Here is a 27,646-nt window from a genome sequence, read left to right as displayed (position 1 = left end):
ATGTCCCCTCCTGCTATTTGTCTCTGGACAGACAGCAGGATGCGGGGTGAAGGGTGAAAGGGAGAGGCAGGAGGAGAAGGAAAGGAGGCCCCAGCGCGCGCCAAGGCTGAGATTAAAAAAAAATACAAACCCCACGACCCCTTTCCCCCGCCCGGCCCCGCCCCACCCCTGAAGTCCAGGCTGCAAAGGGCCAAGTCTCTGTTCAAGTCTGCTTTTCTGGCGGCTTGAGCCGGCCCAGGATGCAGTCGCTTCGCGAGCCGCCAGGGGACGCGCCTGCCCGTCTTGGCCCGAGCTGGCGGTAGCAGCCATCAGTCCAGCCGCCAAAGGCGCGGCAACCAGGGAGGGCGCAGGGCAGAAGCTACCCCGACCTGGAGGAAACAAAGGCAGGTTGGGGGTTTGGGAGTGGAACCCGAAGGTAAGGGGGTGGAGCGACCAGGCTGCCCTCCCTCCCCTTGCTTCCAACACTAACATCCCTGTGCCCCCTCCCCTTGTGCTCCCTGCGGTGACCCACGTGTACAGAGGCTGCAGTTGTAAATGCGACGTCTTCTGGGGAGCCTGGTAACCGTAGGAGTCAAAGCCACCGATGAAGTCAACTGCGGACAGGGAGGTAGGGCATGATTAGGGGTATGTTTGAAGGGGAGGGGCAAGGTATAGGAATTTGGGTCCTGATAGGGAAAAATGTGAGGGGCAAGACCAACCTCCCCAGGAAACCAAGGTGGCATTAAAGGATGGACTCTGAGGGCCCGAATACAAACAGGGCTTTACAGGCTGGGCTTTGATACCTATAAAGGACTCCCAGGAGCCAAGCCAGGAATGAGCCAAGACCTGGGGCGGGCCTATCAGGGAGAAGGCCCTTGGAAGTAGATAGGGGCGGGTGGAGCAAAATTGCGTAGGGCTGAGCCATGCAGAGATGGGGTTTATAAAGCCCCTCAGAGGGACAGAGCCTAAGTGGGGCGGGCATGGGGTAGTGCTGGGGCCATGGAATAGGTCCCTAGATGTTGTGGGCCCCAGCCCACAGTGGGTTGGCTATGAGCGCCTCTTGTTTCCCCTCAGAGGGCCTCGGGCCAAGCGGGGGTTTGCTCCCGCCTGGGCAGTTGAGGCCTCTGTCCAAGGTGCTGAAGGCGCGTGGTGGCGCGTGGTCAAGCTTCACCACTTCCTTAGGGGCACCACACTTACAGCTGTCCTCCTCCTCCAGGAACACTTTGCTCACGTAGCAGGCGAACACGAAGCCGAACAGCTGGGAGAGGGGACAGCACATCAAGGAAGGAAGGAGGAGAAGAAAGCCCCTCTTTGATGTCAGGCCCTTCCCCCCAGGCTCGGGATACAGGGTGTGAGCATGAAGACAAACCCATAACAATTTCAAGTTAAATGATTGCACCCTAAAGTCAAACAGACCTTATTCCATTCTCTGTTCTGGGAGTGTGAATTTGGACAAGTAATTACTTTTCCTCTTTGGGCTCAGCTTCCCCAGCTGGACTTGGGCAATGCCACACTAGGTTGTTAAGAGAACTATGTGACATAATGTGTATAAAGCACCTAGGACTAGGCTGGCCCAGAGTACCACTTCTAGAAATGGGGATGATTACTATTTTGGAATTATTTCCAAACCACCAAGCACTTTAACAGCCACTCTCTTATTTTATTCTGAAAACTCTATTTCAGAGTTTTCAGAGGTGGGTATTGCCATCCATCTTTGCAGACAAGGAAACAGACTTGGAGAGGATAAGTGACTTGTCCAAGGTCACATATCTGGTGTATTGGAGATACAAACCCAGGAATGACTCGTGGTCTGTGTCATTCTGTTCTTTAGACCTGCTCACTCCCTGCATAGTGACAGGAGCAAGGGGTGAAGGGGGGTAGTACAAAATATGGACACAGGCCTGGGCAGAAGGACAAGCAGGCCGGAAGACCCAGATTCATCGCCCTCTTAACTAGGTCTTGAAAAAGGGGCTGGAGTGGAAGCCTCCACTTCTAGGGGTGTGTGTGTGTGAGACAGCAGGACAGAAGGACTGACTCACTGCCAGGAAGATCTGCAGGGCGCTGCTGAGTGCCTCAATGTAGGGATAGTCAAGCAGGCAGCCGGTGACAGAGATGACATGGTGGTCCTCCAGGGCCAGGCGGGAGTTCAGGACAGGTGTCACCAGGCAGCCTGGACCATTCTCCATCCACCAGGAGCGGTGCAGGGATGTGTTGAAGGTCATGATGAAGTCCCGGTCCTGGGGGCAGAGGGGCCTGGGATACTGAGCAGGGAGGAGAGAGAGATACTCCCCAGGTTCCAGGAGACCATGTATAAAGCCTACTTGGACTACTATAGCCTCTTCCCCTGGCTTGATTATGAAAGCTGAGCCTGCCCCTGTAAGTCCACATTTGGTCAGTAGGTGGCGCTTGATAACTGCACTCCTCCGCCTCCTCCTCACTGCCCTGGAGTTGGATCCCACTCATAGCAACCCCTCCTTGGGTTTCCAAGGTAGCATCACTATGGAAGTAGATCACCCAGTCTTCCTTCCGAGGAGTGACTGGTGGGTCCAAACTGCCAGCCTTCTGTTTAGCAGTCGAATGCCTTAAGCACTACACCACCAGAGCTCCCGATAACTGCACAGGTGTCACTTTTCTAACTCTGCGAAGGAAGGGATGAGTGTTGACCTATAGGGATCCCCACATTGCAGGGCTAGAAGGGGCTTTAACAGTGCCTAGGTCAAATTTCCACCAACTGGCGAAATCCTCAATACAAGCCCCTTCACATTCCATTTCACCTCTTTACTGTTCTCCCTGTGGCTGACCCTGGGCAAATTTCTCATTTCTTTGATCTTTGGTCTCTCCATTTATTAAATGGAGACAACATTAGCTTAAATCAGAAGTTGTCAGCAATGTGCATCCATTTATTCACCAATCCAGTCAGTCAGTCAGTCAGTCAACAAATATTCACTGTGTGCTGGTCAAGTGTTAAGCACTTAGGTGTGTGATATCATTTCATCTTCTCAGCAACCACATGAAGTTGACATTGGAATTATCTCCATTCGATAGATAAGGAAACAGAAGCTAAGAAAGATGAAGCAACTTGCCTAGGGTTACACAGGAAATGTTAGAGCAGGGCTTTGAATCTAGCAGGGTCAAACTACAAAGTCAACGGTTTTATTCATAGTTTTTGCTTCCCTTAACTCTGAAAATGGAAGTTGTGTCCCTCTCTGCTTGCTCTTCTCCAAGCTAAATAATGCCACTTTCTTTAATAGTTCTCCATATGGCATAAACTAAATCCACTGCTGTCAAGATAATTCCAACTCATAGAGACCCAATAAACCAAAAAAAGATACAAAACCCCACTGTCACTGAGTCACTTCCAACTCACAGTGACTCTCATTGGGTTTCCAAGGCTGTAAATGGTTATGGAAGTAGATTGCTTCATCTTCCTCCCATGGAGCAGCTGGTGGGTTTGAACTGCCTACTTTTTGGTTAGCAGCCCAATCAATCAACCACAGCACCCACCAGAGCTCCTTAAACCAAAAACCAAACTCACTGACACTGAGTCAATTCTAACTCATAGTGACCCTCGTGGGGTTCCTGAGGCTATAAATCTTTATAGAAGTAGATCACCCCATCTTCCTTCTGCAGAGCAGGTGATGAGTTTGAACTGCTGACCTTCAGATTAGCAGCCAAATGCCTTATCCACTACACCATGAGAGGTCCATAGAGACCCTATAAACCAAAAACCAAACTCACTGCCATCGAATTTATTGTGACTCATAGCATCTTCCTTTAGAGACCCTTTAGGACAGACTAAAATTGTCCCATAGGGTTTCTACAGCTATAATCTTTATGGAAGCAAACTGCCACATCTTTCCCCCACAGAGCAGCTGGTGGGTTTGAATCCCTGAACCTCTGGTTCGCAGATGAGCGCTTAACCACTGCATCACCAGGGCTCCTCTCATATGACATAAAAAACCCAAACCTGCTATCGAGTCAATTCTGATTCGTAGTGATGTCCACTGGGTTTCCAAGGTTGTAAATCTTTATGGAAGTAGATTGTCTCATCTTCCTACCATGGAACAGCTGGTAGGTTTGAACCACCAAACTTGTGGTTAGTAGCCAAATGCCTTACCCACTACACCACTAGAGTTTCTTGTATGACATAAAAACCAAAACCAAACTCACTGCTGTCGAGTCGGTTCCGACACATAGCGACCCCTCCTTGGGTTTCCGAGGTGGTATCTCTATGGAAGTAGATTGCCCAATCTTCCTTCCGAGGAGTGGCTGGTGGTCATATGACATAATCCCCTCAATTTTCCTTGAACAAACACTAAGCAGGCTCTTACCTTTTGGCAAAATACCAATCAGAATTGGGCTCAACTCACTATGGTCTAAGCAATAAAAGCATTTTTGCAGACCTTGCTCTGAACAGTATACCTCTGTTAATGGAACTTAATTTAAGTGTAGCTTATGAGGTGCGGTGGCACAGTGGTTAAAGCACTCAGTCACCGACCAGAAGGCCAGCAGTTCAAACCCACCAGCTGCTCCATGGAAGAAAGATGAGGCAGTCTGCTTCTGTAAAGACTGCAGCTTTGGAAACCCTATTAGGCACTTCTCCTATGTCCTACAGGGTGGCTATGAGTTGGAACAGACTTGACAGCAGTTGAGTTTGGCTTGGAGTTTGGTAAGAGTAGCTTTCTGGGCTACCACATGCTGTTGATTTTTACTGAGCTTGTGATCCTCTGAGACCTTCCCAGTCCATCTTCACCCAAACTTCTCTTCAGCCTTATCTGCTCCATCATTTGTTTTAAAGAAATGCAGAGGAGGCCAGAAACAGAAATGTTGGGGTGGGGGCTGTGGAGCACAGATCATTTGGGTGTGTAGAGGGAGAGCTGTCCATCAGATGACACCCCCAACCCACCCACACTTGGAGCCCTTGGCGCTGAGAGGCCTGAGGCTTACCTGGGACAGCTGTCCAACCTCCAGGTAGAAGCAGATGATAAATGCATTCCAGCCAACCCAGAGCACCAGCCAGGCTGCATACTGGGGAAAGCAGAGGTGGGATCAGGGTAGAGCCTGGGATAATGGCATGGGGTGTGCCAATAGAGATGGAGCTCAAGGACTGAGGCGATCTTTGCAGGGGAGTTATGACAAGACTTCACTCAGAGTGCACTTTATAGTTTACAAATTTTTACAGCCATTCAGTCCTTATAACAGCCCTGCGAGGTAGGCACTGTCCTCTAAGATAACTAACTTGATGTCCAGAGCGGATATTTAAGTTGTCGAAGATCATACAACTAGACGAGGTAGAGCTGGCACTCCAACCCCAGTCCTCTGATGACGAATCTTATCCTATCTGCAAAGAACAACAGCCACTAGGGCAGCAGTCACTAGAACGTTATCAGAGTCACTTGGGGAGTTGATTAAAAATGCAGATTCTTGGGTCTCTGGACTCTCAGAAGAACAAACCAATCTGTCCTGGAAGAAGTGCAGCTGGAATGATCCTTGGAAGCCACGATGGCCAGACTTCGTCTCACCTACTTTGGACACATTGTGTGGATGGACCATTCTCTGGAGAGGGGTATCATGCTTGGTAAAGTGGAGGGTCAATGAAAAAGGGGAAGACCCTCAATGAGGTGAACTGACACAAAGGCTGCAATGATGGGCTCAGGTACAGCAAGGATTGTGAGGATGGCGAAAGACTGGGCAGTGTTTGTTCTGTTATACATCGGGTCACTGTGAGTTGGAGGCAACTCGACGGCACCTAACAACAACAACAAGGAGCTCAGAAGTTTTTAAACAATCACTAGGGGATTATGACATGGATGACACTTTTAGAAACACGTTCCAGACAGTAAGCCATTAGAGGGCAAGGACTTTGCCACCTTATTCACTATCGGAATGTGGTGCCCAGAAAACGAGAGGCATTCAGGAACGGATGGATCAGTCAACAGCTGTTAAGAAGTGGTTTAGAAAGTGTTGCATGTTAGGACACAGCTGGTAATTGGAAGTGGAATGTCAGAAGGCCTGGGACAGAGGACAGAAATTTTCTAGAGGGGGAGGGAAGAACAGGAGACCTCTTCACTTCCCAGGAAGAAGCCTTAATTCTTATAAGTGATTGTGATTCTTTGTGAGAAGGTAAGTAGAGGCAGAAGGAAGTTGGGAACTCTATATGAAAAGAGACAGGAAGTTATCCCATAGCCTGGTGCCTGAGTGTAAAGTGCAGCATCATCTCACACATGGCTATGGCTGGTGTAAGTCTGGGTATAAGGCGATGAGGGAGGTGGGGAGAGGGCAATGGGTGGAGCCTGAATAAAGGCTGGGGGAGGGGGTGAGCAGATCATGCTGAGCCCCCAAAGATGGAAAGGGAGTCCCAGCCTGGGTTATGGGTTCTCACTATGCCACTCCTTTCCCTCCCCTCCTTGCTCTGGAAACTACACCTGAATGACCCAGGCCAGCTGTTGTAGCCCCAGCAATCCTTCCATCTGGCTGAATGGAGAAGGTAGGGATGGGAGGGCCAGGGAATAGCCCCTCAGTTCTTCACATCCTAGATGTGGCCAATTCTGGGGAGAAGAGCACCTTACCCATGGCAAAGAGCTAGAGGGCAGGGGGTTAGAGTGGCCTTGGGAGCTGGTTATTTCCACTCAAGTCCTATGCTTGTGATTCCAGTGGCTTCATCCGGCACAAAGTGATGCTCACAGGGGTTCTGGGGCTCACCTGAGAACCAGAGAGAAGGGTTCTCTTATCTCAGGTGAGAGGATTTTGGAAGGGCCCTGTTCACCCAGCCCTTGGTTTAGCCTGTGGGAGGTGGGAGGAACTCCTGGAATGAGTATAAGTGGGCTCTGGTGACAGCATGGCATTGTGTGTCATTGTTATTGTGGGTGTCAAACTTCTATGTAGTAAAACCAGGCAAAAAGCCTTTTCCCTCAAGAAAGGCACATGACTGGATCACTGAGGAATAGCAGGGGACAGGGGTGAGTTTAGCTGAAAACAGAAGCTTGACAATGACCATGGGAGCCAGGGCTTGGAATGAGGAAGAAGGGGAAGGGAGCTGGGGACAAAAATCTGACTTCTGGGATGGGACTGCAGGTAGATGCTGACCTCAAAGCCATACTAACTCCTCTAGACTGGATCTTTGATGAATATTAGCCAGCAGAACAGACACTAAGCCTTCTCAAAGGGTCAAATCCATCATGGCAACCAGCTGACAAGAATATGCTTCTGAGAAGCTAAAGACAAAGCCCATTCCTGGTTCGTCTCTCACTGGTTTACTGACATGACATGCATGGTGACATGGCCTTCTCTCTGGATGTGATACTCTAATTCTGGCTCTGCCACTTATTAGCTATGGGGCCTTAGGAAACCTTGTGACCTTTCTGAGCCTCAGTTAACTCATCTGGAAAATGGAGTGGTGAGACATACCTCTCAGGGCTGTTATAAAGATGAGAAAAAGCAAAACTTTAGCAGCGTATCTGATCCATGGTAGGCACTCACTAAATGATATATCTGGTTAATGTTTGGATTGTCTCCCTAGGAAATTTTGTAGGAAAAACATGAACCTTGTCTCAGCTGAGCAAAGAAGCATCTACCACACCAACTGGGCTGAAGCCAAGACAGAGCAGCAGTCTGGGTACCCGGGGTGGGGGCAGTTCTGGCTGGAGGAGCAGGGAAGGGTGGGCAGGGGTGAGCAGAAGAGGCCAGCTTGGAGAGGGACTGGGTGAACCGTACCAGAATGAGATACCGGGAGCGGTACTGCACTGTGCCAAAGATGCCCAGGATGACTGCCATGATGTGTAGGAAGTTGGCTAGGATGGGGGCCCACTGGTAGCCCAGGAAGTCAAAGATCTGCCGCTCCAGTGCAGCCACCTGTGGGAAGAGAGCAGGCTGAGGCTATAGTCACAAGGACTCCTCCTTGACCCTGTGGAGCAGGTGATACCAGTTATCATGGTTATAAGGAACCATGGTCTGGCTATACAGGAGTCCCAGAGCCATCCCAGCCCCTGAGTACAAAAAGTGTGCTGGCAGGTGGGGGCAGATTTGGGGGGTGAGGAGTACGGAGCCATGGTCATTACTTTGGGATGGGCTAAGAGAGTTGGGAGTCAGGGATTAGAGCATCTTCCTCTGCTCCAAAGAAGCCCTCCCCACTACTAGCTCAAGCTCTTGCACCTTCCCCACGTGGAACTGTCAGGCACTGGAGTTAGTTAGGATCTGGACCCTCTCTCTCAGCCCAGGCCTAATAGCTGAGCCATGGTCTTGGAGGGCCCAGGGAAGTCGCTGAGCCTGAGTCATCTCTTCCAAGGACCCTTTTTGGAGGTTGCCCTAGCCCATGAATTCCTTCCATGATCCATGAGTCACAGGGAAAGCATTTTTCTTCACTCCCCTTCTGTGAAGGAGCTGCAGACAAACCAAACAAATCTCACTGCCATTGAGTTGGATCCGACTCACATAGCAACCCCTCCTTGGGTTTCTAAGGTGGTATCACTATGGAAGTAGATTGCTCAACCTTCTTTCCGAGGAGTGGCTGGTGGGTTCGAACCGCCAGCCTTCTGGTTAGCAGTCAAGTGCCTTAGGTACTATGCCACCAGAGCTCCTGAAGGAGCTGCAGTAGATTGCAAATCCTTCAATGTTTTCCTTTGCTTGCTTTCATGCTCTTTCCATACTCTGTGCATGGTCATGTGACTTAATTTGCCTAACGGGACTTTAGTGGACACGATGCAAGCGACGGCTTGAAAAATGCTTGTGCACTGGAGTTTGCCCACTTGCTCCTCTTCTAATGCAGAGGCCACTCCGTGAACAAGCCCAAGCTAACCTACTAGAGGATGAGAGGCTGCATGGAAGAGAACTGGGGCACCCTAGCTGACAGCCAGTCAACTATCAGACACGGGAGTGAAGCCATCTGAGATCATTCAGAAACTAGCAAACCCAACAGCAGACTACGGCTCTCTAGTCTGAGAGCCCAGACTAGAGCAATCTCCCAGCTGACCCCAGAATTATGAGCTAAATAAAATGGTTGCATTAAACCACTAAGTTGTGGAGTGATTTGTTATGCAGCAAAAGCTAATTGATACAGGAGTCAATCAACACCCCTTCCAAGCAGCCCCTTGGTTCAATCTCTTGCTGATGAATTTAGGAACAAAGGTGCCATGGATTCTTGTTTTTGACTGTCCAACATCCTGTTCTCTGGTGACAGAATCTACCTTTGTTTTGAAGAACCACCTTCCCACACACTGTCCATGTGCTTTGGTTGGGACTGATCCCATTTCAAGTTTCTAGGGTAGGCATATAATCTTGTATAGCCAAATAGCAGACATACAGTCATGGGTACCTGTTCAGAGATGGGTGCTCACCCTGGGCCCCAGTCCTGATAGTCACCCTAGATATTTGCTGGAGGAATCAGGAAAGAGATGCTGTTAACTGCCAGGATACCTGAATGGGTATGGTGTGCTGACATGGTATGGATACCTGTGGGTATGGCGTCAGCTTGAAGCTGCTGGTAGAGGCAGGCTGCCTGAAGAAGAAGCCAGAACTGAGGGAGAGAGAGAGTGAAAGAGCAAGAGTAAACAAGTGAGTGACATCGTTTTAGATCCTGGATCTAGCCATGCTTAAAGCTAGTTCTCTCCCCTTGTACTTCCGATTTCTATCACTTGCAACCAAGAATCTTGACTAAAATAGAAGTACAGAGAAGAGGATTTGGCTGGGGAAGGAGGGGAGAAAATTCTGTTAAAGTGAGAAGGTCCCAAGAAGCCATTTTTCCTGGCAGGGAGGCAGGAGGTAGAGTGGATGCTGCTACACAGATGGCAAAGCTTGGGCAGAGACCAAGGGAGCTGCAGACTTGGGCAAGGGGGCTGAGGGGAGCCTGGTGGTGCCAGGCTCAATCTTGGCACCTAACCAGTCCGCCTCTGGCTAGTGACTCCCCTCCCAGGCTCTGCAGATTGTAAAGAGCTTTCCAAGTTCATGTCTCACTGGATACTCCTTGGCAGAAAGGCAAGGATGGGATCATTATCTTATTTTGAAGAGAATATGAGGCTCAGAGAGGAGGTATGACCCGCCCAAGGTCACACAGCAGGTTGGTGGCAGAGCCAGGCAGCCATTCTGCCTTTCTCTACCACCTGTCCCATCTTGGCACAGACACACCACCTTTCCCAGTTGGTACTGGCTTGGGAGTCAAGAGGTGCAGGTTCTCGTGGAAGGTCTACCACTTGCTGTTGGGTGACCTTGTGCAGGCCACCTTCCCCCACTGGGGCTCAGGCTCCTCTTTCATAGGTAGAGGGCGCTGGACTAGATGATCTCCAAGGGCTCTTCCAGCTTTGACGTCAACGGCCTGCTGACCCTGGGGGAGAAGCTCTCTGGGCTTGCTCAGGGCCCACCGCCAAGGTCTCTGCGTGCTGCTCCCCCTCCTGAAAGCTCCTCCCTCACTTCTGTTCTTTTTCCTTCCACCCTGACTGTCAGACCCTAAAACCACAGGAGCTCTGGTGGTCTGGGGCCCAACTTATGCTTTTGCTCAGTTGGCACCTCATCCTAGGGGAGGAGGTCCCCATCAGAGGATAGACAAGGAGACTGTGACAAGGATGTGCAGGCTTTGGTGTAGCTGGGGAGACACCCCACCAGATATGCACACCTAATACATGACATCACCCCCTCAAGCCCTGGTCAAGCCCCTTCTGTGTTCTCCATGACCTCACTGATACACTGAGGAGCATGGAGGGTTTTTTTTTTTTTAAAGAAGAAACTTTGGAGTCAACTCAAACTTGAATCCAAATCCAAGATCTGTTGTGTGACTTAGGGCAAGTCACTTTCCCTCTCTGAGCTTATTTCTTTGACTATAAATGGGGAAGATAATCCCTTCCTGAGAAGCTGTTGTGAGAATATGGTGACATCACATAAACTAGCAGACAATAAGACTTAATAATGGAAGCTAATTAATAGAAAAACAGGAAGACCCTCAATGAGATTGATTGACACAATGGCTGCAACAATGGGCAGCAATTGGATGGCACAGGACCGAGCAGTGTTTCATTCTGTTGTACACAGGCTCGCTATGAGTTGGAATCAACTCGACAACACCTAACAACTACACAATGAATAGAAGATTTATCTAAGCTTCTTAGTTTGGCATTGAAAGCCTGCTAGGATCTGGCTCAATCCTTTCTTCTTCTTCAGCATCTGCCTCCAAGCAGCTGAAATGACACTTGATGTCCCACCTCCCTTTCCCTTTCTTTTCATCCAGGTCCTCCTTGGTCTTCACAGTGCAGCTCAATTTCCCCTTTTCTAGGAGGACCTCTCTGACTGCCTTGGCCCAAAGGGATCTCTCCTTCCACTGAACATGGAGCATGGGCTGTCCTTGTCACTCTGAGTATTGAGCACCCACAAGCCATTCCTTCAGCCTCCCATTGGCTAATCATTCATTCACACCCCACCCACTGCCATTTCTCCATCCATCCAACATCTGACATCCCCTCATCCATCCGAGGTCCTCATTTATTCATGCATAGAATGTTTAGTATCGGGGTCTGAGCTGGCACTGGGATGCTGAAATAGTAAGTCCTGGTCCCACCCTTTGGGATCTCAGAGTCTAGTAAAGGAGATGGATGGGAAATTGGACAGTGACAAGCCAGTGTAATAAACACTAAAACTAGTGTAGTCAATGCTACAACCCAGGCCTACAAGGATGCTGTCTTTCTCTCTCCAGTGGTGTGAGCAGAGATAGAATTAAATATATCTTTTTAAAAATTGAGAGTCAGTGCCTTATACATAATCTCAATTCTAAAGTTATTGGTATTATCAATTAGAAGACCTAGTCAAATTTCTCAGGACTTCTGCTTCAATGGTGATATGCAGATAATTAACAAATAAGAATAAACACAAAATAGGAGAAAAACCTTCCACATCTGGTTGCACAGTTTAGGAACAATAATCTGAGTGCTGTGGTGACTTACAGTCACCTTAGTGACTTTGGTGTGGTGGCCTTAGTGTGTCTTTGTTTCTTTGATGGAAGGAATTGTGTGGAGGCAACAGCAACCTAGCCGTTTGTAACAATTTCAAAGCATGTACACTGAGGAACAAAAATTACTTTGGGGATATTTGTGCCCAGTCAGCCTGCAAGTCAGGTCAAGCTAGCTTCTGGAATCTCTCTCTTTGGTGGGCCAGTTTGAAAGCTCCTGTGGGCAGCAGATGCAGCCTCCTCCCTGATCTTTTGAGAAGCAGCTTTTCTTGCAGCCTTTTTGAGTGACACTACTTTCCTCATTCCATGTTCCTCAGGCCCAAAGTGGGATTGGTGTCCTCTGGGGTCCCAAGCTGCTTGCAGAACTATACAGCCCTGTGCCCCTGAGGCTCCAGCCCTGTGGTTATACCACCCTCTTCACTGCTAGGTGCAGCATCCTCTGACCTCCAGCTCATGTCTCTTCTTTGAAAGTCGGTTTGGCCCCTGCATTGTCCTGGTTGATGTCCATATCCGAGAACCCACCCCATCTGGTACCATAATCGCTCAGTCTCACAAACTCCTCTTTCATGACCTCCCCCTCCATTCCTCCATATCAATGGCTGCCCCCTGGGCTGTGTCATCATCTGTAACTGCTCTGCCTCCCTATCATCAGTTCGACAAGCCCCCTCTGACCACTCCAGCTCCCTTCCCAATGCCCTCCATGATGACGGCTGCAGTGTCGTGCATCAGGTTCTCAGCCTGCGGCCCTCTACTCTCTCCCGTTCTGCAGACCTCTCCTTTCTTCACTTGCCCTGCTGGGATCCCATGATCCCTTACTTCAGGGAGTGCCCTGAGCTCTGCCCAGAGCTCGAACTTCCTTGCTCCTCTACATGTAGGAAAACCTACACCTGGATAAACCCAATGACCTGTTTTCCCAGTGCCCACAAAGAAGCCAAGTGTGCTGGGGAAAATCACTTCATGGGGTGGACTGGGTCTACCACAGATCCATAACCACTGACTTCAAGAGGGTTGCCGGTACCTGACTAGGTTTCTTCGGGAACTCTGGTGACTATTTCTGATCTTCTCATTGTCCTCAACTCTTCCTCTCAATGACGATCTGGTCTCTCTCTCAATCCATTTGTTGTTGTTGCTAAATGCTGTTGAATAGGCCCCCAACTCATAGTTACCCCAGGCACAATAAGATCGGATCATTGTGATCCACAGGGTTTTCACTGGCTGACTTTCTCCTTGTGCAAACATTACCCTTCTGTTCTCCCATAATTGATTGCTCCAAGGAGTGTATCTACCTGATGTAAATGCTCACCCCATGTGACTGTCTATTGTTTGGCTGGAAGCCACAGGAGTAAGTTCGGTTCCAGACCTGAAGGGTAACTAGGGGCCATAGTCTCAGGAGTCTCACCAGGCTCTATCAGACCAGCAAACCTGTTTTTTATTTTTTCAGTGATTAGTTTGTTCACTGGTTGATATTTGGAAAGTAGATTGCCAGACTTTTCTTCTTAGTTCATTATAGTCTGGAAGCTCTGCTGAAACCTGTCCAGCGTCCTAGCAACAGACAAGCCTCCACTGACAGATGGGCGGTGGGTGTAGATGAGGTTCGCTGGCCAGGACTTGAACCTGGTCTCCAGCATGGAAGACCCTGTTTCCTCCTGTCTTCTCAGGAGCTCACACCATCTACCATCCTTACTCTTTTATAAACTCAGCTTCCCCTCTTCCTAGGATCCTTTACACTGACTCCTAAACACCCGCAAGACTCTCTCATTAAAAAAACAAAAACAAATACAAAAACAAAAACCCTCCATTCCCCTTCCAGCTACTGTTTTATTTCTCTCAGTACTCTCAAAACTAAAATTGTTTAAAAGGTTGCCATACATACCTTCAGTTGCTACTCACTCCTCTGCCTCTGCAATGTGGTTTTAGGCTCGGCCACTGAAACGGCTCTTAAGGTCACCAGCGACCTCTGGGTCACTAAAGCCAGCAGGTGTTTCAGTCCTCATTTCCTCATCTCACCTGACCTCGGCCACCCTCTCTCCTGCCTCTCTCCAGCTTCAGGAAGCCAGATGGTTCAGTGGGCTAGAGAGAATCCATCTGCCTGGGTTATAATCCTGCTGCCACTGGCTATTACTCTGGGCAAGTCACTTAACTTCCCTGTGCCTCAGTTTCTTTGCCAAAATAGAGATGATTCATAGTCCCTCTCTCATAGGGTTGAAAGGAGAGTCAGGATATAAGCTTCTATTTGTCCATACTCCCTGGCCTCCCCACCTTGTTTAGTTTTTTTCCATGGCACTTGTCACTGACTTAACGTGCCACCCACTCTACTTATTATCTGTCTCACACATTAGAAAGCAGGGTTCTTGAGGGCAGGGAGTTCTGCCCATGCTGTGAACTGCTGTGTCTCCAGTGGTGAGAGTAATGCTTGGCACATTGCAGGCGCTAAAAATTAAACTCATTCTCTGCCCTCCCTGGCCCCCTCCTGGGATTCTAGTACAGCTCAACCTGGGGTGGAGCCCAGGCTCCTAAATAATTACAATGCCTCAAGGCCACATCCTGGCCCCTTCATGTCTCACACATCCTAGGAAATGCTTCCTAGGAAACCTGGCCACCTACTCATGCTCTGACTCTAGCTCCTTTATACCAACTCCCTAGCTGGATATCATGAACTCAGTATACCCAAACCTGGTCCATTTCCATGTTTGGGGCGCATATCCATCCTGTTTTATGAGCTAGAAAACCACACCTAAACTTTAGGTCCTGCTCTCCTCCCTGCTCCCTCACCCCCATGACTAGCCTGTCAAGTCCTGGCTCTTTGATTTTCTAACTCTCATACCTGGCCGATTACAATACCAGCTTCCTCCTCCTAGTCTACTTCAGGCTAACCCACCCCTCTCTTCTCCACAGTGAGGCCTCCATGGGGCTCCCCTGCTGCCCCTCCCCCTGCCCCTCCCCCTGCCCTCAGCTCCCTGCCCCCACCCCTGATTATTTATTTATCGGGTAGCTGCCAGCTGAGGGGGATGCGGTTGCCATGGGAACCTACAGACCCGAGTCAGGGCTGCCTCTGTTCTCAGTAGGATGCTCTTGTCTGTCTAGACGCCAACCCCAGGAGCCCAACACCAGGTGGGGGGCGGGGGGTGAGGGATGAATAATGCAGATAGGCCCACCCAAGCTCCAGGAAGCTAGCTGGGGGAGACAGTAAAGAGGGGGCTGGGCTCGGGGCCACAGAACCCATCAGAAGCCTCTTGTGCCCAAGCCCATGTCAGCCAATTCTGTAAGTCAACTATTTCCCTGGCCAAAATTTTCAGCCATGTTATCATGAAGCCTTAGACATAGAAGTAAGGCCGTCTGGGGAATGACAAGGGTGGTACCCATGAAGTTTCTGGAGAAGGGTTTAGTCCAATCTGGTACTGCCTCTCTTATTGACTTTAGTTCAGGGGGGGTGAGGCCGGAAGAGATCCTGGGGTCAGTGAATTGCTAACTTACCTTGGACAAGTTACATCCCCTCTGTGAGCCTCACTTTTCTCAGTGGTAAATTTGCTGAGGATTGAGACAGCGTGTGTAGAACCCTCAGCCTAGCGCTTGGCACATAGTCAATATTCAGTATATGGTAGCAGCCTTTCCTGCACCCCCAAACCCTAGCCCCTCTTTTCCCAGTGGATTTCTGAGGCAGCTGACAAAATTAAACTCGACTCAGCCCCTCATCCGTGAAATGAGGGAGTGGGACTGGAGGCACAGACAGGAGAGCTGGAAGGGCCCCTGGAGATCAACTGGTGCAACCCCCTCATTAGAGAGGTGAGCAAACCGACAGACAGTCGAGGGGGGCAGTGACTTGCCTGAGGGGAGGGTCTTCTCCCCCTCCTGAGCTTTGCCTCCATCTCTGGCTTCTAGCTGAGGTTAATGCCCTCGGAGCCTGAGCTGAAATAAACATCCAGGGATTGATTAAAAGGAGCAGTGTCGGGGACCAGGTGGTCTTTTGCAGGGTCAGTGAAGATGAGCCTACTAGAGACTCAATTCACTGAACACATATTTCCTGAGCATCACCTACTGTGTGCCAAGCCTTAGTCAGGTGCAGGATATATGGTGATGAACAAGCTGACATGGCTTCTGCCTCAGAGAACTCGAGTGGAGACAGATACCAAAGTCCCCTGGGAGGTGATGATGGGGGTGCTTGTGGTAGTTCAGTTTGTGTGTCAACTTGGCTGGGCCTGGTTGAGTGGCTGGGCAGCTGGATATAGTATTCCCCATGATGAGACTGGTAATCAACTCCATGGTGAAATCTACTGTGAGTAGCTGAGTAGCTGCCTTCAGAAATGTGGTCTGTTTCCTGTATACAAGGAGAAGCCGTGGGGAATGGTCTCTAGCTCATGGCATGTTTGACCCCTCCGTGTGGCTGTGTCATTGTTCAGCAGCCTGCCATGCTCTGCCCACCTGGAGACTTACAATGGATTTGAATTAATGGCCTGCCATGTGGTTTGGAAACATCGGGACTGTGCCTTTTTACTTGTCAACCTTGGGCTTGGCAGCCTCAGCAGCCAGCAGCTGAGTGAAGAAAAGCCTCTAGCTTCATTGGGCCAGAAGCTGGAGGCAGAGCTGAAGTCCAGGGTTGAGGGGTTTTCCCATAGCCCCTAGAGCCTGGCACTTGGAACTCAGACTTCTAACCTCCCAAACTGTAAGAGAATAAGCTACTGTTTGTTAAAGCCATCCCATTTGTGGCATATTCTTGTCAGAGCAGCACCAGGTAACCAGAACAGTGCTGCTCTGCCAGGTTACCAACCCACTGCTCACAGTGATCTGTGGAAACTCCTCCCACCTACACACACACACACACACACACAAACACACACATACACATTCTCTCTCTTTCCTCCTATGGTTTTCCCAGCTCTCCTGCCTACCTCTGTCCTAGCCCAGATCCCACCATAGGGAATTATTTGTTTCCCAGTAAATCTTGCCCCAGGGGCAGTCCTCAGGATGGGATCTTGTCTGACTGTCCTCTGTGCCCAGCACTGAGCCACTAGGCCTAGAAAAACCAAACTCACTGCCATCGAGTCAATTCTGAGTCATAGTGACCCCCATTGGGTTTCCGAGGTGGTAAATCATTACAGGAGTAGATTGCCTCATCTTCCTTCTGAAGAGCGTCTAGTGGGTTTGAACCACGAACCTTCTTGTTAGCAGTCAAATGCCTTAGGTTACACCACCAGAGCACCAGACCTGGAATACCAAAACCAAAACCAAACCCACTGCCGCTGAGTTGATTCCGACGCATAGCAACCCCACCTGGAATACAGGTGGTGCTAAATAATTGTGTACTGAATGAATAAATGAATGTTTATTATCCCAATGTGGGGAAGATGGGAAAATGGCTGAGTCTATGACTGTTAAGTGAAAAAATAAAGCTACAGAACAATATGATTCCATTTGTGTAAAAAAAAACAGCCCCACAAAAGAAACCAAGGGTGTGTGACTGTGAATGCAGAATAAAGAGGCTGGGGAACATATGACAAATGGTTATTAAAAGCTATCTCTGGGGCACGGGAATGGGAAGATGGAAGACCTTTGCTTTTCAATAGAGGCCCAGGGAGTCTGAGGTCTCCTCCTTCTCTGATGGGAATGTGCTGTGTGACCCTGGGCAAGTCCCTCCCACCCTGGACACGGTATGGTAGTTAAGGTTGTGTGTTGACTTGGCTGGGCCATGGTTCTGAGTGGCTTGGCAGCTGGATGCAGTTATTCCCCAAGAGGAGATTGTAATCATCTCCATGGTGGAGTCTGCTGTGAGCAGCTAAGTAGTTGCCTTCAGGGTGTGTCCTGCTTCCAGTATATAAAGAGAAGCTTTGTGAAAGGGCTCTTACTTTTGGCACATTTTGGCCCCTGTGTTTGGCCTAGTCTTCATCTCCAGTTCCTGGACTTGAACCAGTGGACTGCCATGTCACCTAACAATCTTGGGATTGTTCTTGGACTTGAACCTGCTGTGTTGCCTGCTGATTTTGGGATTGTGCCATTTTACCTGCAGACCCTAGCTTTGTCAGCCTCAGCACCCAGCAGTTGCCTGAGTTAAGAGATGCCTCCAGCTCCAGTGGACCTGGAACAAGAGGCAGTGCTAAAGCCCCAGGTCGAGGGGTCTTCACCCAGCCCCTAGAGCCAGCACTCTGAATTCGGACATCTATCCTCCTAAACTGTAAGAGAATAAATTCCTGTTTGTTAAAGACACCCACTTGTGGTATTTCTGTTACAGCAGCACTAGAGATATAGTGTTCTCATCTGTACAAGGGGGCCTCACTAGCTTCTAATCACTGTCTAGGTCTGCTGTTGTTTTGGCCTGCCTGCCTGCAGGAGGACTAATCTTGGGGGCCCAGTGACCTCTGCTGATGACTTAATGGCCCTTATCCCTAGAAGCCTGTTCTGCCTGTCGCCAGTCTGGCTTGTCCCCAGGTTCCACCTAGGTCATCACAGCCTTGCTTCTCCCTGCCCAACTACCCCAATATCTGTCATCTTTCTTCCTCCAGGGTCTGCCAGCCAAAGGCACCCTTTCACCATGGCCCTAGTGCTGCCACTTTGATATGAAGGTTCTCCTTTTACAGAGGAGGCTCAGATGTCATCACCTGAGTTTCCAGCTGTCACACAGACAGGAAGTGGCAGACTTAGGACCAGAGACCTTTCCTCTACACCCACTGTTCTTCCCATGCCCCAGATGTCTCACCAGAGACAATGAGGAGGAGGAAGAGGCCAAATCTGCTCTGGATCAAAGGACCTCTCATGAGTCACCAGCCCAACCTCCCGTGGGCCGTGATGTAACAGCTCACATTTATTAATCTCCTCTTCTGTGCCAGACACTATTCTGAGAATTCCATTGTGAATACAGTTCCTGTCCTTATGAAGATGAGAGTCCTCCCCCTTCCCTCCTCAAGGCAGACACCAGTAACTCCTATCCTGGCCCAGAGAGCCGGGCAGAGGAAGAAACAAGAGGAGGAAATTCTTTCCCATTAAAAAACGAAACAGAGCTAACCCTAGAAGGAGATTAACGAGCTCTCTCAATGGACTGAGGAGTGGTGCAAATGGTTAAGCACTTGGCCACCAGCTCAGAAGTGTCCAAAGGCTGGAGGTTTGAGTCAATATGCAGTTCAAACCCCCCAGCCACTCTGCTGAAGGCAGACCGGGCAATCTGATTCTGTAAAGATTTACTGCCTCGGAAACCCAATGGGGGTCACTATGAGTCAGAATCAACTCGATGGCAGTGGGTTTGGTTTGGTTTTGGTTATAGGCACTGTGGAAGAAAGTCCTGGCATTTTGCTTTTGTTTTTTTTAATTATGATTTGGGTGAAAGTTTACAGAGCAAATTCACTTTCCATGTAGCAGCTCACATACACTTTGTCTCATAACATTGACTATAATTGACCACAATAAAACAGCTCCCTGAAGTCCTGGCAATTTACTTCAGAAAGATCATAGCCACTGAAAATCCCAGGGACACAATTTGACTCTGACACACATGGTGTCCCCATGAGTCAGAATTGCTCAATGGCAACTGGTTTGGTTTTTCATTTCAATGGATTAGAATTTTAGACTCATTGAACACTTCTTACATGTTAAACCATATACTCATGTCACATCTCTTAATCCTACCTCCACTGATAGAGAAGGAAACTGAGGCCCAGAGATGTGAAGGGGCTTGCCCAAGAGGACACAGAAGAGCTGGGACTCCAACCCTGTTTGGGGACCAACATGTCACCTTCCCTACCCCGTAGCTATGAGCCTGTTCGCATGCTCCCACATTTGGGGATCTCAGCCTTTACAACTCTGCGGGAAAGCACCTCTGCTCTGGAGTGGTACTCTCCTCCCCTCAGTCCTGGTCCCTTCTCCTCAGGACAGCTCCCGATGTCCCCAACCCCCAGACTGCCATCTGCCTCTTACACAGAAGTCCTCACGCCCTCCTGCTGTGGCCCAGCCCTCAATCTCAGCTGGGCTTGGGGGAGCTAGGGAGCAGCTGGTCACCACCTTCCTGGTAATTAGCCCTCAGGGACCACGGCTTGGAGCTGTTCTGTTTGGGGAGGCCCAGGACCATCTCAGCAGTGGAGCCTACCAGCTCTGAACAGATCAGGAGGCAGAGGCTGGGGCCAGACTCTGTCTCCATGGCAATCTACCCCCCTCTTCTAGATGACTACTGACCCATCCCCAACCCTTCCCCAGCTGGGGGCTCCTCAGATACCTTCTGGGCAGATCTATACCTCTACACCTCAAAGCTGGCAGCTCCATTAGAGCATTGCCCCCCCCCCGTGAGTCTAATTAGCATATATTTACATTAATTTGCATAAACACTGAGCCCAGAAGCCCAGGGTGCTACCGGGGGAAGTCTAAAACATCAAAGAGTTCGTTCCTCTACCCCATCGGGCCCCTCATTGACCATCTGCTCTAAACCCTTGGAAGTGACCCTCTGACTTTCCTCTTCTGCGGAGTGTGAGTTTCTGCCTCTGTAGAATGGGGACACGGATGCTTTTTTCACCTGGTGTTGAGAGAACTGAGGGGTCTTCTAGATTCATTCCCAGCCCAGGCCTCGTTCTTTACCCCTCACCCCCTTCTCCACTCCTAGAGCTCTTTGTTGTATGCCTGTGGGGTTGTTGTTGTTATGTGCCATCGAATCGAATTGGCCCTGACTCATAGGGATCCCTCCTTGGGTTTCTGAGATGGTATCACTACAGAAGTAGGATTGCCCAACCTTCGTTCTGAGGAGTGGCTGGTGGGTTTGAACTACCAGCCTTCTGGTTAGCAGTCAAGTGCCTTAGGCACTATGCTACTAGAGCCCCTAAACCAAACTCATTGCCATCAAGTTGATCCAATTCATCGCGACCCCTCCTTGGGTTTCCGAGGTGGTATCTCTACGGAAGTAGATGGCCCAATCTTCCTTCCAAGGAGTGGCTGATGGGTTTGAACTGCCAGCCTTCTGGTTAGCAGTCAAATGCCTTAGGCACTACACCACCAGAGCTCCTGCCTGTGGGGTAGGTCCCTCTTATAAATCCAGAAGAGTCCACAAGAGCCCAGTATCACCTATTGCTTGGCTCTGGGGCTACTATGCCACCTGCCTTCTACCAGGCCCTTCCTCTCCCTTACTTCTGGGCCTGGCAAGAAGTGGATTAGAAGCTTGAGAAGACTTCTATCAACACCACCTCTGATGTGCCTTGTCCTTTGGCTCATGGATCACCAGGGGGCTAAGGCATCTGACCTGTCTGGCCCCCAGCACCACCCACTCCAGCAAGTCATTTGGAAAACCACTAGAGGTGTTTAGGGTAGTGGGGTAGAGGGCACACTCTAGAGTCAGACTGTTCGGGTTTAAATCCTGCCTTTGTCACTTACCAGCTGTGTGACTTTGGGTTTTATCTTCCATATGATCCTCAGTTTCCCCATCTGTGAATTGGGCTACCAATAATCTCTACACTTCCTGGATTTGTTGTGGAAATTAAATGAGACAATGTATGTCAAGTGCCTGGCAGAGTAAGTGCACCATAAATGTTAGCTATTACTATTAAAATAGTGATAGTAATGAGAAAAAAATCTGGGACCTCCTGGAGGCTCAAGGAAGGCTTCACAGAGGAGGTGGTATATAAATTTGGCCTTGAATCAACTATGATAATGAAACACCAGAGACACGCTGGATATTCCTCAGAAGAGGACACAATAAATTATTGTACCAACACACCCTGGAATACAATGCGGCTGTTACGTGATGTGGAAAGAGGGCCAAGCTATGTGGTAGGGAAAGGCAGGCAGCAGAATCAACCCTCTGTCTGTTTGTTGTACTGTAGAGGCTTGCATGCTCTGTGATCTGAAAGCTATGTCATTGGTGTTTCATGATGGGCAGGTTTCAGTGGAATTTGCAGGCTAAGACTGGGAAGAAAGGCCTGGCAATCTACTTCCAAAAATTAGCCAATGAAAACCCTATGGAGCCAGCCTTCTGTCTATTATTGAACAGGTAAGACAGACTATTATCCAATACAGTGCTAGAAGCTATGAGCCCCTAGACTGGAAGGCACGACATACTGGCCACAACAATGGACTCCAACATGCTAACGAGCATGAAGGTGGCATGGAACTAAGCAACATTTCATTACGTAGTACACAAGGGGACCATGAGTTGGAGACAGCTTGATGACAACTAGCAATTACAACAACAGAACCACTGGAAGGGTATAATTCTATTTTTCTGAAGACAAGGAAAAAAGAATCATGACACTGTTAACTCTGGGGAGTGGGATTACAGTAGTCTTTGAGATTCAATCAGATATACTTCTGTAATATTTTTACATCAAGGAGTAATGGTATTATAAGGAAGATAAAGACATTTAAAGGAAGAAAGTGGTCCATGACAAGCAAGATGGGCAAAACCCCTCAGATGTGGGTGAGTGACCAACCATCCTAGGTTGCCTAGACAAGCTGGTCACCCTGGGAAAGTAAGGGTGACTTGGGGGCCTAGGGCCCCTGTGGATGCATGAAGTGAGGGGTGGTAGGTAGGGAAGCCCTGGTGCTGGGGCTTTATCTTGGTGGCCCCTAGCCAGGGAGATATGAGCAAGCTGACAAGGAAGCTAGTACTTTGGACACAGTGCTCTCCAGCTGGGTGAGGAGGATGGGCTGGAGGTAGGCAATTTGGTGGACATGCTGAGGTCTTCACAATCTGAGGACAAGGACCAGAACCCCTTCTCTATTCTCAAGGTCCCACTCTCCCAGCACTCGCATACACTCTGCCTCTGTCCACATCCCCATGTCTACACTGTTGGGGCAACCCCAGTTCCAACTCTCAGATGCCAGGACCCCCAGCAGGCTCTGGAGTGGGCACTGAAGGACTGGGAAGTGGGAGCCCTCCAAAGATGAGTGCTTAGGGCAGAGATATGGGGAAGACAATCCACGCAGGGAAAACTCAGCAAAAGCAGGGCTCTCCCAGGAGATGTTGGCTGCAGACAAATGAACATTTGGATAAATAAAATGGTGATTAATCAGATTCCCCGACTAAGAACAATGAACTATGCTGTATAATTAAGCCAAAAAACTCGTGGCAGAAAGCACTTTAATGGAGCAGGCACTTAGGCAGGGAGAATTAATTAAGACAGTGTTAAGAATTTTAGGAGTAACAGGCTAGAAGGGTGTAAGTGGGGTGGGGAAGACTGGGACAGAAACAAATGGGACTTAACATCTGCCTCGCAAGTGACTGAGGCCAGAGAGTGGTTGTCAGCTCAGGCCCTGCCGTCAGGCAGGCCTGGGATTGACAGCCAGTTGTCACATACGCACAAGATGTGGCACCCAGGACAGTCACCCACCGGAGCCTTTGTTTCCTCATCTGTAAAATGGAAATAATAATAACATCTTCTGGGGTTGTATGAGGATTCAGTCAGGTAATATGGGTAAAGGACTTTGCAGATAGAACATGTTCAATAACTTATCATTGATTGGGCATGTCACTTTTCCTCTCTGGACCTTGGTGATGTCTGAATAATAATGCCCCGCCTTCTTCACAGAGAAACTGGAGAATCAAATAAGATCACAATCATGAAAGCAATTTATACACCATAATGTGATTTTTAAACTGCAACGTGCTGTGCCCACAGCAGTCATTATTAGGATAATTATTAAGTCCTTGGCTCCATACCAAGGTCAGGGTCTTGCTGCTTATTCCCTGAAGGCTGAACAGTACAGTGGTTAAAAGGATGATCTAGGAGCCAGACTGTCTAGGTTTTACACACTGGTTTAACACTTATTAGCTGTGTGACCTTCAGTAAGTCACTTAACTTGTCTGAGCTTTAATGCCTGCCTTTGTAAAATGAGGCTGCTGATAAGAGTATGGACCTCATAGGGTTTTCAGGATGATTCAGTGAGGGAATATATGTAAAATGTGCCAAACATGCCCTGGTTCGTAACCACACAAGTGTCAGCTGTTGTGATAGTTACCTAAGGCCTGAAGGAGAAGGGTACACGGTTGTCCTCATGTGCAAGCCGCTTTGAGGCCACTTAGCACTTTCCTTACCCATCTCCATCCACCCAAGCAGCTTCCTGGCTTAGCCTGATCCCTTGCTCTACTTCGTTCTTTAGAAAAAAAAAAAAAAAAAATGGTAAAAATACACACAGCAAAAAATGCACCATTTCAACAATTTCCAAATTATTCCACCACCATTAACATAAATTAATTGCCCCCTAAGCTTATCATCTAACCTTTTGAGTTGCTGTTATTAATTTGATCTGACATAGATATTTCTTTAAAAAAGCACAATGCTCAAGGCAGATAGAATTAATTAAGCTGAACTATTGTTTAGTTCAAAGAAGACTTCAGGGGATAGTTTTGGTTTGAGACTTAAGGTTTGAAGATTATCTCAGGGTAATGGTTTTAGGAGTTCATCTAGCCTACATGCCTTCAGAAAGTCTGCATTCTATTGAGAATTTAAAATTCTGTTCCTCACTATTCCCCCTTTTGATCAGGATTCTTCTATAGAATCTTTGATCAAAATGTTCAGTAATGGGAATCAGGCTTCATCCAGTTCTAGTTCCATGGCATGGGACGTAATTGTTCATGGAGACAACCACATATGCATTCCATTTCTTCCTCTGGTTCCTGACTCTCCTGCCTCCTTTGCTACTCTAGGTGAAGAAAGATCAATTGTTGTAGCTTGGATGGCTCTCTTCCAAGTTTTTAAGACCTGTTGTTGTTGTTAAGTGCCATCGAGTCGGACCTGACTCATAGCGACCCCTCCTTGGGTTTCCGAGGCAGTATCACTACGAAAGTAGATTGCCCCATATTCTTTCCGAGGAGTGGCTGGTGGGTTTGAACCGCCAGCCTTCTGATCAGCAGTCAAGTGCCTTAGGCACCATGCTACCAGAGCTCCCTTTTAAGACCTAGGCACTATGTAATGAACTAGGTAGGAATTACCCTTGCTCTTCTCATTTACCCACCAAGCATTCACTGACACTTACTCTGTTCTCTGGGTACATGGAGGAACAGTGCTGGCCTGGCCTCAAGGTGCTTCCATTTAAGGGGACACAGACAATTGACCTCAAGTGAAAGTGACACAGCCCCCACCCCCATCCCACCCCGGTCACTGAGCCATCCTGAACTGGCTGCTTTATGTCCATTTCTTCATTTGCATCTCTCTATTCTAGGTTACGTATCATTTTACAAATATGGAAACTGAGGCTCTGGGAGGTGAAGGAATAGGCCTCAGGTCACACAGCAAGTGTGTGGCAGTCAGGACTTGAACACAGACCACTGGGTTCCAACACACAGCCAGTCCTCTTGCCCCTTAATACTTCTTCACTAGTACTTCTGATCCACAAACAGCTGCTGGGCCCCACAGCATCGCCCACCCACGTGCCTGATTCTGCACACTGCTGAAGCTCTCCTAATGGATCCACTAGTGCTACCGATGATGGCTGAGACGGGTTCTGTTCAAATCCCGGATCCATCATTTACCAGCCATGTGACCTCTGGCAAGTGTCACCTCCCTATGTCTCTGTTTCCTGTTCATAGAAACAGAAAAGAATAAATCTGACCTCTCAAGCTTTGTGTCCTTTCATCTCTCAAATCACGATGCCTGGCACAGGAGAAACACCCAATAAATGCCATTCTTTTGTCTTCTCTGATCCAATTCTTCTCTCCCCCTTCCTATGTGGGCTTCTGGACTTGTGTTCTGGTCTAGCTCTGCCTCCACTGAAGCTTTCTCATTCCTGGCTTCTTTTTGTGAAGGTTTCTTTAATTCTATCTAGAGACTTTCTTTCTTGCTAGTGTGATGTAGAAAGTCTTTCTGCAACCATCTTACTTTCCCCTCAATCAGGGAGGCCTGTCCCCTGGGGGGGAGGGGCCCAGGCAGGGAGACACCAAAGCTCATTGGACCCAGGCCTTTGTGGGGGCCCCTAGAAACCAAAGGTGTAAGTGTACCATTAGCTTGGCCGCAGGGCGCTCTGAAAACCCTCCCTTGAAGCTGATCTGGCACTCCCTCTCCACAAGCCTGCTGACCAGGCCTTTGAGAGTGGTCAGCCCTTGTCTGGAGCAGAACAGCTTCAACAAACACCAGACAAGACACCCCTAGACAAAAGCCTCCAGACTTTCAGCGCCTCCTCCCATCTCCCGCTGTGTCCATTGCTTACTCAAGGCTGGCATGGGGCTCCTGACATCCTGTCTGACTTTGAGAATTTTGATTTGAGACCTTGGGCAAATCTTTTGATCATTCAGGGCCTCAGTTTCTTCATCTGTAAAATGTGAATTGTAACCCTTACCCCTCTTGCCTCCTAGGAAGTGAGGTGGATCCAATGGGAACCATGAGTTCCCTACAGGGAAAGGAGGATGAGAATGGTTGCACAACTCAAAGAATGTAATCAATGTCACTGAATTGAACATGTATGAACTGTTGAGCTGGTGTATGTTTTGCTGTGTATATTCTCAACAACAACAACAAAATAAAATAAAAAACACAAACAAAAAAAGCTCTGGTAGCATAGGGCATAAGGCATTTGACTGTTAACCAGAAGGCCGGTGGTTCAAACCCACTAGCCACTCCTCGGAAGGAATGGTTGGGCAATCTATTTCCGTAGTGATACCGCCTTGGAAACTCAAGGAGGGGTCGCTATGAGTTGGATCCGACTCGATGGCAGTGAGTTGAGATTTTGTTTTGACAGACAAGACCCTCAGGGCTTTCACAGAAAGCCTGTCCAGCCTGGACCAAGAGCAGCATCAGACTACCACCTTCCCACCTGGGGATCCTTGGTAGGTAGCTGACACCTCTAGGGAGTCTACTGCAGAGAGGAATCTCCTAGAAGTCTGTTTTTTCTTCTCATTGTTTTATATATATATATATATATATATATATATATATATATATACACACACACACACACACACACACACATACATAATATTTGCCAATTTTATGATTTTCATGTGTACAACTTGGTGACATCAATTACATTAATCATATTATGCAATCATCACCAATATCCGTTGCCACATTTTCCATCCCCATAAACAGAAACTCACTACTTCTTAAACAATGACACCCCCCAAAAAAAATCTCTGGTAACCACTGATAAACTTTGGTCTCTATGCATTTGCTTATTCTGGCTATTTCATATGAGTGAGATCTTATAACATTTGTCTTTGGTGACTGACTCCTGTTTGATCTTAAGGAATTTGCATCTGGGCACTCTATTCTGAAATAGAGACTCCTCCTTGGTTCATCCTCCACAAATCAGGATAGAACTGATGCTCTGCCAAGATGCAGCTTATCTTTATTCTGTGCCTCAGTGCCTCCTGCTCCCAACCAGGTAATGGCACTGCAGTCTCGGAAGCGACAGCAAACTGGGTGCAAATCCCAGTCATCACTCACCACGGATCATACAACTGTAGCTGAGCCTGTCTCCTCATCTGAAAATAGAGATAATTTATAATAGAACCCAAGTCTATGGGTCAAGTCTGGGTTAAGGCTGAGAAGAGTGAGTGAGGAGAAAGGGTCCAAACCTGTGATTACAGACACGGGCAACTAGAATCACTGTAGAAAGGGTTTTGGGAAGACTGGGCTCTAATTCACCATTATTAGTCCTTTTCTTTATTTCATTTATTCAATCAATAAATATTTATTGACTGCCAGGCACAATGCTAGACTTTGGAAATAAAGTGGTGAGCAAAAGCAAAAACAGGAGGCGGGGCAAGATGGCGGACTAGGCAGAAGGATTGCACAGACCCTCTTCAACAAAGAAAAGGGAAACCAATTAACACAGACACAGAAG

At 48.6% G+C, this 27,646-nt stretch overlaps 1 protein-coding gene across 1 annotated transcript in view; it reads right to left on the bottom strand.

The window, feature by feature from the left end:
- Positions 1-202: 202 nt before the first annotated feature.
- Positions 203-27,646, bottom strand: part of NKAIN1 (sodium/potassium transporting ATPase interacting 1) — a 71,686-nt gene continuing 44,242 nt past the window's right edge. Inside the window, exons 2-7 of the mRNA XM_007954150.1 lie at positions 7,693-7,830; positions 4,927-5,007; positions 2,019-2,216; positions 1,177-1,237; positions 508-593; positions 203-358 (exon numbers count right to left, since the gene is read on the bottom strand). Of these exons, the coding sequence (XP_007952341.1) occupies positions 203-358; positions 508-593; positions 1,177-1,237; positions 2,019-2,216; positions 4,927-5,007; positions 7,693-7,830 (720 nt within the window). The remainder of the gene's footprint in view (positions 359-507; positions 594-1,176; positions 1,238-2,018; positions 2,217-4,926; positions 5,008-7,692; positions 7,831-27,646) is intronic.

This window comes from Orycteropus afer, unplaced genomic scaffold (assembly GCF_000298275.1).
Source record: "Orycteropus afer afer isolate SDZICR_OR568_19922 unplaced genomic scaffold, OryAfe1.0 scaffold00433, whole genome shotgun sequence".
Lineage (NCBI taxonomy): Eukaryota > Metazoa > Chordata > Mammalia > Tubulidentata > Orycteropodidae > Orycteropus > Orycteropus afer.
Note: the sequence above shows the minus strand (reverse complement) of the source record. Positions and strands in the feature narration are given on the sequence as shown.